This window comes from Hibiscus syriacus, unplaced genomic scaffold, assembly GCF_006381635.1.
Source record: "Hibiscus syriacus cultivar Baekdansim isolate YM2019G1 unplaced genomic scaffold, ASM638163v2 tig00110402_pilon, whole genome shotgun sequence".
NCBI lineage: Eukaryota > Viridiplantae > Streptophyta > Magnoliopsida > Malvales > Malvaceae > Hibiscus > Hibiscus syriacus.
The window spans coordinates 396328-406492 of NW_024062722.1; the positions used below are offsets into that span (position 1 = coordinate 396328).

Below are 10165 nucleotides of genomic sequence, written 5' to 3' on the forward strand. Positions count from 1 at the left end.
GGTTAAATGTTAAAGGTACTTGGATGAGAAATTATGAGAACACCCCGATAGGGTAAAATTACAAAAATACCCTTATGTTATAAAAAGATAAGATTTGAATATGGAAGTTAGATAAAAGGATTTTACAGACATATTGATCTGATAAAAATATTGATGTGCATAGAAATGGTAGTTTTATTTGGAAATTATGGATAACCGGTTTTAATCTTACGAGAGTTTGTGAAGGATACTAGAAGTATGTTAAGAAAACCGTTTCAAGATCAGAGAGTGTTCAAGAAAGCAATTAATCATAGGATCTCTAAATTATACTATTTTCGTTAAGAGCTAATATCGAAATTATCTGGTTAAGAAATTACGGAAATACCCTTAAGAGGTAGAATAGTCTAAGTTGACTCTGAATGAGAAAATACTTAGGGGATTCGTACTTAACTCGATTAAGTACGGATTTAATTGTTAAGATCCTGACTTAGTACAGGAAAATTCCTGATATTCCGTTTGTAAAATCTGAGAAGGAACTTGGCCCGGAAATATCCGAGTTATGAGTAAATACCTGAAGAACAATTTGTCGGGGTTTGTTCTGTTGTCAAAATTGTTCGAAAGGACTGAAATAAATGATAAGATTGAATTTAATAGTAAGATCAGACGGAATGAAATGATTAAATTACATTGAATTTGTACAATGACCAAAACACTGTAATAGAAATGACCCAAGAATACCACCAAGCTCAAGAATGATTGGATATCCTCGAGCTCTGAAATGAATGGAACAAAACTGAACACCAAAATTACCAAAATACCCTTATGGCCTATAATAAGTAAATGTCTTGGATTAATTAAGGAATCCAAATAAGCATAGGTGTTGGACTACCTTTAAAAGTTATGGAACATAACTTAAGTGAGTCGATCAACCTTAATAATATGTCTGTACCTGAATGACATAGATATTACTTGAATGCATGTTCGTCTACTCAAGTTTAGCTCAATGATAATTTTGGAAGTATTCAGCTCAACTAAACTCTAGATTGCATTCGGTACTAAGAATTGGATATTTGTTAGACAAATCAACCACGAAGACCAAACTGAACTGAACGGGAGTACAATATGTATCTGAAATTCAGAAACGTCCGGAATTACTCTGGAAAATCCCGAAGTAACTGGAATAGACTTGAATGCTAAATGAACTCTTCCAATGGTGATTCTAAATTCCAACATTCTATCGACATACTGAATAACTGTGTTTCTCTGCCTGATACAATACCTCTAAATAATACCTGTAAACTTTGGTGTGTTCCCTAATTACATGAATATTTTATCTGATTTTCGATTTGAATTCTGATCTGATACTTGACATGGATTCTGATATGATATCTGACATGGATTCTGATATGATACTTGACTTGAATTATGTTTTGATTTTTGATATATCCGTTTACGGACGGAACATGTTTTATTTGGGGATATTGTTGGAGGTTATTACATATGCAGGTTCCTCGGCTTTATGCTCGGGGCCTTACTTGGTGTGTTGGTGGGTGTACGGTTCTGGGGAACCTACACATTATGGTGTGTTGGTGGGTGTATGGTTCTGGGAAACCTACACATTATGGTGTGTTCGGTTGGAGGGATTACTATGGTTTTTGATAAATGTTTTATGGGAGGGTGTTGTTGGAGGAAGTTATCGTTACCATTACTGCAGGCTCCTCTGCTTTGTGCTCAGGGCCTTACTTGGTGTGTTGGTGGTGTATGGTTATGGGGAACCTACACATTATTGTGTGTTTGGTTGGATGAATTAATATGGTTTTTGAATAAAAATATGTTTTGAATTGCCACTGTTTTAAAAGAAAAGATATGTATATTTTCACATGTTTTGCGGGAACACATTAGATAACCTATTCTGATCTCCTAAACTCAGTCATCCGAAATATTTCTCTGAATTGAAAGCTCATTGTCCGTTACCACCTGAAATATCAGTAGGATCTCTGCTCAGCATAAAAATATATAAATGTTCGGAAACAATAAGGAAATAAATATTTATCTGTATCTGCACGTTCATCAGCATCATCTGGTAGTTCTGTATTACTGAGCTTTCCAAACCTCACTCTATTACTCACCTTTTCAGGTTAAAAGAATTGTATCAGTGCATCTATCGACTTCAGTAAGGGAGTTCGTCCGGCGTTGTTGTAGAGTATGGTACATGTGATTAGGGGGCATGTAATTGTATTTTGATTTATATACGTGTTTGAAAATCTGTTTTATTTTTAAATAGCGAAAACTGATTTTATAAGTTTACTTGTTCCGATAAAAAGTTTTAAATTTTCCGCTATTTTTACAGTGAGTCGCTCCGGTGGCCCTAATGTGACTTCCCGGATCGGATCGGGCTACCCTTATCGGTCTGTGGGGGTTACAATAGAATATTAATTTGTTGAGTCTCTTAATTATTAAAAGTTAGAAAATAGTCACTCGACTATTTATATGTTTCGAACGTGTTCTTTTCTGTTAAAAATTGGACAATTATTTAAGCTGGACGTTAATATGTTAAATTAGATATGATAAAATTTGATCTTAAAATTGTTTAAACTGTATAGTCGTTTGAGATTTTGAGATTAAATTTTATCATATCTCAATCAACAAGCTAACATTAAATTCAGACGATCATTTATTTTTTAACACAAAAAGACGATTTTAAAAATATGAATAGTCAGGTGACTACTTTGTAATTTTTAATAATCGAGATACTCAACAAAATAATATCTTATAATTAAGAGATCACTTTATAATTTTTAATATTACAAAACAACAAAAAACCATTTATGTACTTTATCCTAAATATTTTTTATTCCACCGTTATTTAAATATCTAAAATATACTATTAATAATTTTAATAATATAATATTATATTTTTTAGTATTATAATAATATATTAAATTATACTATAATAATAAATAATATTATATTTTTATTTTAATGATATATAAGAAATTATTAATAATTTTTTTTATCAATTTCATAAAATAATATTATTAAATTTATATATTTAATAATATTTTTTAGAATATAATATTGATGAATATTATTAAATAAATTATCTTAAAATATGAAAAATAATAATATTAATTAATTTTCAATAAATAATATTATTTTTATATTTTATATTTATAATAAGTAATTTTAAAAAAAATTAACAATCAATTTTCTCTCATTAGTGTACCGCTCAACTATTTTTCTTCTTTTGTTTATCGGAGGCGGCACCAACTTTAATATTGGTTGTCGACCGTTGATATATTTTATTTTCTACTTATTTTCTATATCGTATTTTTTTTTTCAATAAGTTTATCTGTGTTGCACGTTTTTATATGTCTTTATGGCACATTTTCTTATACTTTTTGGCATGTTTTTCGGTTCTTTGGCCATTATTTTTTCTTCTTCTATGGATTGATTTAACATCTCCACAACTGATCAAGATGACATTTATCTGATATCTTGTGATATTCTCTGCTTTGGACTCTCAGATTGAATTTGGATACCCGATTTGTATTCGTGAATAGCTTTTCACGTCGCTCGAGTCTGATTTGCGGTTTGTCAGTGGTCTTTCAATTGTTTGATCCCTTTTTATGATTCGTTTACCGATGCGATCAAATCTGTTTGTATCATCTTTATTCAAGTTTCTTGGTTAAATTTTTATTCAAGTTTCTTGATTAAATTTTTAATCTTTTGTTTCAATGATTATAGGAAAATTTCATAATTACGTGCTTAATTTACGTTTATGATTGTAAATCTTTATTGTAATTTGGGATATTTCTTATTTTTAATAAAATTAGTTGTTTTTATAAAAAAAATACCAACCAATGAAAAATAATTTACATGCATTATCCAAATATCGTAAAATAATTTTCAAATTTTACTTTCCAAAATATATAATTCATTTTACATAATTTATTTTCTAGAATTTATTTTCCGTGAAACAAACAAAACTTTATCCCAAAGTTTAGAAGCAAGAAAGATGCTTAGACCCTCCATATTGGAAATAATTTAAATCCTTATGGACAGGCATAATTATTAGGAAAACTTTAGCTGCATTAATGTTAATTGATCTAAATCTTGCAAATGACGCAAATATCCTCAAAATCTTCAAAGTCGATATCTTCGCATATATCACAACATGATGTCTCGAGAATAGGTGTTAATTGTATCTTCGTACTATTAAAAGTTATAAAATAATTTTTTTTAATTATAAGATATTGTTTTGTTGAATCTATCAACTATTAAAAATTTCAAAATAGTCACTCGACTATTTATATGTTTCAAATTCATTTTTTTGTTAAAAAATCGACGATCGTCTAAGTTGGGTATTAATCTGTTGAATGAGATATAATAAAATTTGATCCTGGAACCATTTGTGCCGTATAGTCGTTAGAGATTTTGGGATCATATTTTATTATATCTAAGTTAATAAGTCAATGTTCAACTTAGACAACCGTTTATTTTTTAACAAAAAAAACGAATTTAAAAATTTGAATAATAGATGATCGTTTTATAAATTTTAATAATTAAAGACACAAAAATAATATCTTTTGAATCATTAAAGGACATCTTTTACAAATCCGGTTAGTTAAAACACTATCCCGTAAAAAAATTTGACTAAAATCTCAGATTTAGTTGGTTCGAGAACGAACTTAGATTCTCGGATTAATAGATACATGACTGGTAGATCTGGGATCCACCAATACAAAGACAAGATAAGAATATAGTTCAAAACATCTTCTATCACATCCGAAGCATCTTTTACGAGGTTTTTAACGAGTTGAGCAGTTCGTGAACAGTTTGAATTCGACTTAATTAAAATACATTTGAATTGATTTAGTTCGATTCAAACTCGACTTGAGGCCTTAACAAGCTGAGCCGAGAAAAGTCTAACTCGACTCGATAAGTTCGCGAGCAGCTCGTTAATTTTTTAAAATATATTTTTAGTAATTACTTCAAAATTATTTCTTTCAAAAAATAAATCTAAATGATAATTATTAATATATTAATAAAAAATAAAAAAATAATAAGTTAACTAATCTATTATTTTAATAAATAATAAAATATTATTAATTAATAATATTATTTTAATACAAAAAAACCAAATCCTAATATCCTTATATAGTATTAGTAAATTTTATTTTTAGTTAAAAAATAAGGTAAATTTTTTAGTGAGCTTAACGAGCAACGAGTCGAGTTGAGCATCAAATTTTTTTAACGAGCACAAGTCGAGCATAATTTTAACGAGCTTAACGAGCAACGAGTCGAGTCGAGCAGCAAAAATTTTTTAACGAGCATGAGTCGAGCACTACCCAACTCGCGATCGACTCGCTCGATAAACACCCCTATCCTTTACTCAAATAGTTAAATTTCACTGATCAAGATGTAATAAATCTAGAATATAAATGATAAAATTATATATATTTTTTAAAATCAATGATAAAATTGAATATAAATAAATAAAAGTGACTAATTCGTGTAGTTTACCCAAAAATAATAAAATATGGACAAGTGTCCTAAGCGGAATGTGAGAGACAAACACGCGCTAGAACTTCCTTCCCATTTGAAAACTTCCCATTCGAAAACACGCGCTAGAACTTCCCGTTTGAAAACTTCCCATTTGAAAACACGCGCCAGAACTTCCCGTTTAAAAACGAAACGAGTTCAAAAAATTTAATCATTCCAGATTTTTCGTTTCCATCGAGCATTATTTGGATCTCCCGCACGAACTAGAGGTATTCGAATTTCTCTGTTTATTCTTCTTGTAGGGTAATGGGTTCTTAGCTTCTTCTTCTTTTGATGATATGAAACGGCGATGTTCTTCTTTTTTTTCGGCAAGTGAATTTACGCCTTTTTTTTTTAATTAATTAGTTTGATTTCGGTTCTATTTTGGTTTAGGAATCGAGAATTTCCACAGATATTTTAGATTATGGGGGCCTTTTGTTCAAAGGAGGAGATAGATCGACATCGTTCGGATCCATCCGCTTGGGATTCTTATATTCCCAATTATGGTGAAGGAAATCCATATTATGAGCCCTTACTTCCTCCTACATACGGTTTAACTTATACTGATTTCTCCCCGAGTGCCCCGCCGTATCCGGAGGATAGTCATACCGACAGCTCAGCTACCACATCCCCAAGTTCTACTTATGATAGACTGGTACGAAACCTTTAGCATAATTCTTCCGTCTTCTATTGAGAATAAATGTCCTTAGCATTCGATTTCCGATCCGAAATCCTAAGGGAGCAAAGACTTGAAATTGTTCACTGCATATTTAATACTTATTTTCTGTTGCAAATGATTTTAACAGCTTTGTCAAATCTGCTTTGTTAACTCGAAAGACACGGCATTCGGTTGCGGACATCTGGTAAAACATCTCGACACACTTGTTCTCGTCTGTTCTTGGTGTACATCGTAGACGAAGATGCTAACATAATTCTTCCCTCTTTCTTTTTTCTTCTCTTAGACCTGTGAAGAATGTGCCGAGGGCCTCCGAGTGTGTCCGATATGCCGGAGTCCGATCCAAACCAAAACAAAGCTATACTTTTGAATGTATACACACACAAAGAAGAGAGAAAACATGGCTTGCCCATTATATATGGTTGATTTGTTATTGAGAACATGCACATTGTGATAGGTTACACGGGAGGACGCTTCAATTGGTGGCCCAAATCATTCTTTGTGTAGAGTCACTTTTTGTTAATGGACATTTCATTATTTTTGTATGGGTTTGTAACTTGATATTGTTTAAGTAAAGTCTCGGGTTTAAATCATTGTGTATGTAGAAAATTTTTGTTGGGAGATTCACTTACCAAAGTCAGGTGTGCGACGCAGTTCAGTTCGAATTAGTCGGAACTGGGAGGGCAACAAAAAAAAGTTAAAAGTTCTAGATTTTAAACTTTCTTTTTTTCTTAAAAATGATCTTGTTCATTCTGATCTGAAAGTAGCTCTTGCACCCGATGCTAATTATGATTACAGAGTTGTAGATCATATAAGAAAACCTCCTTGGTTACTATGTGTTTGATAAAATGTATGTTTGGATTTGGTATGCATGCATGCATGCATGTATGTCTTTCATTGTTTGGTAAGGTGTTTTGGAGTCGGTTGTGTAGTTTTGATTTTTTGATGCTAATATGAATCTCAATATATGTATGTATGTATGTCTTTCATTATTTGGTAAGGTGCTTGGAATTGGTTTTGTAGTTCGACTTTTTGATGCTAATATGAATCTCAAGATATGTATGAATTTAGGTATGTATGTATGCATGCATGTAAACTATTGAGATGCTTATTTTAATTTCAATACATGTATGCATGCATTTGTGCTTGTCTTCTCTGTTATCTTTGGTCTGACAAATTATTGAATGCAAACCATCACATGCTTTTGCTTGTTCTTTTTTGAGATACTTTAGTATGTACTGAGATTCTAATTGCAGTAATGGGATAAAATCCAATTTCACCATGATTTATGTCTGGTTTCACTAGCATTTCTAGCCGTAGATATCTACATTTCGTATCCGATACGAATGAGCTAAAACAACCATTCGCTTTGCTTGCAGTCTAGCCGGTTGCGGAGCGAAGGCTACTACGGAGGTGTGCGACTGGTTTTGTTGATCTGTAAACACTTCTATAAGCATTGTAAGGATAACGGCATAAATCTCCGACCGGAGAACTTCACACTATCGTACGATACTAATATCCCTCGCCAGGTAGCTAGGAATAGCAATATGAGAAATTCCTATACCCTTTAGATTGAACACATAATGTTGTTTTAAATGTTCTTGTGTTAATCTTACATCAATGTATGGCTTACACTTACCAATTTTCAGGCCGGACTTTCGGGGTCCAGCGCTATCGTAGCCGCTGCACTTGGCTGCCTTCTTGATTTTTACAATGTCCGGCATTTGATTAAAGTAGAAACCAGGCCCAACCTTATCCTTGGTGCAGAGAAAGAGCTCGGAATTGTTGCCGGCCTTCAGGATAGAGTGGCACAAGTCTATGGAGGCCTCGTCTACATGGTATGTTTTCTTCGTGTAAACCAAGTCTATGGAGGCCTCGTCTGACGTTTATATCGAACACCGATTCGTCTCGGTTCTAGATGACGTATCACTTATGAATTGAGGGGCTCATTGTAACTGTACTATGCCTGCTGCAGGATTTCAGCAAGGAACACATGGATAAGTTGGGACATGGCATCTACACACCCATGGATGTTACTCTTCTACCGCCTCTCCATCTCATATACGCCGAGAATCCGAGCGATTCAGGAAAGGTTAGCGTTTGTTTTACATTTTACCTGATTTTTATATACTTTCTGACATAATAAATACGACTTTTAAATCGGACATACGGTGTTCTGAATTCTGAGTCTATTACCGAAGTAGCAAAATGAGGGTATATCGATTCGGATACAGGTACATAGCACGGTGTGGCAGAGGTGGCATGATGGTGATGAATTTATTATATCAACAATGAAAGAAGTTGCTGATATAGCAGCAAAAGGGCAGAGTGTAATACTCCAAAAGAATTGGCGAAGGCTTGCAGAACTCATGAATCGCAACTTCGACCTCCGAAGGTAAAGATCGGAAAGACGATTATACTCTATCTTACGATTCTCCATTCAAGTTCATATTACTCGAAACCAAAGATCGGAAAGAACTCCATGTTTCGGCTAAATGCTGTCATTATGCGGATCTTATGCAGGCGCATGTTCGGGGACAAATGCTTAGGTGATTTGAACATAGAAATGGTGGAGGTGGCTCGGGGGGTCGGTGCAGCTTCGAAATTCACCGGGAGCGGAGGGGCTGTGGTTGTGTTCTGCCCAGACGGGCCGTCGCAAGTGAAGCGTCTCGGAGACAAATGTCGGAAAGCCGGATTTATCATCGAACCTATACAAGTTGTTCCTTCGTGTTTGAATGATGTTGATCTACAGACATTATCGAAGTAGGATCACAGATGAAAGAACATTTTTATAGAAATACTGGTAATGGAACTTTTAAATAAAAACTTGTTAGCGGTATGATAGATATTAGATTAAAGTACAAAAATGGTCCCTGATATTATAGGGCATTGCTTTATTGAATCTTTCTATTATTATAAGTTATAAAATTATCATTTAATTATAGAATATTGTTTTGTTGAGTCTCTTGATTATTAAAAGCTACAAAATAGTCACTTGACTATTTATATGTTTCGAACGCATTCTTTTCTGTTAAAACTTAGATAATCATCTAAGTTGAACGTTAATATGTTGAGTTAGATATGATAAAATTTGATCTTAAAATTGTTTGAACTGTATAGTTATTTGAGATTAGATTTTATCATATTTCAATTAATAAACTAACATTAAATTTAGACGATCATTACAAAAAGATGAGTTTAAAAATATGAATTGTCAGGTGACTACTTTGTAATTTTTAATAATCGAGGTACTCAACAAAATAATATCTTATAATTAAAAGATCAGACGATCATTTATTTTTTAACACAAAAAGATGAGTTTAAAAATATGAATTGTCAGGTGACTACTTTATAATTTTTAATAATCGAGGTACTCAACAGAACAATATTTTATAATTAAAAGATCACTTTATAATTTTTAATATTATAAAGCAATAACCATTTATGTACTTTATCATAAATATTTTTTATTCCACCGTTATTTAAATCTCTAAAATATACTATTAATAATTTTAATAATATAATATTATATTTTTAGTATTATAATATTATATTATTATAATAATAATAATAATATTATCTTATTAATAATATATTATTTATTTTGTTTATCAATTTCATAAATAATATTATTAAATTATTAAAATTTAATAATAATTTTTAGAATATAATATTGATGAATAATATTAAATAAATTATTTTCAATAAATAATATTATTTGTTATATTATATATTTATAATAAGTAATTTAAAAAAAATTACCAACCAAATTTCTCTCATTAGTGTGTCGTTCAACTCTTTTTTGTCTTTGTTGATCAGAGAGTCGACCGTTGATATTCTTTATTTTCTATTTCTTTTCTATATTGTATCTTTATTTTCTTTATTTTCTTTTTTTCAATAAGTTTGCATGTGTTGCACGTTTTCATCTGCCTTTATGGCACGTTTTCTTATGTCTTTTGGCATGTT

General features: G+C 31.6%; 1 protein-coding gene across 1 annotated transcript; it reads left to right on the top strand.

The window, feature by feature from the left end:
- The first annotated feature begins 7816 nt into the window (after positions 1 to 7816).
- Positions 7817 to 9045, top strand: LOC120123625 (glucuronokinase 1-like). The gene is made up of 4 exons (XM_039142473.1): positions 7817 to 8037; positions 8175 to 8291; positions 8404 to 8594; positions 8723 to 9045. The coding sequence occupies exons 1-4, from the start codon at positions 8035 to 8037 to the stop codon at positions 8964 to 8966; spliced, it is 555 nt and encodes a 184-aa protein (XP_038998404.1). The 5' UTR covers positions 7817 to 8034; the 3' UTR covers positions 8967 to 9045.
- Positions 9046 to 10165: the final 1120 nt, after the last annotated feature.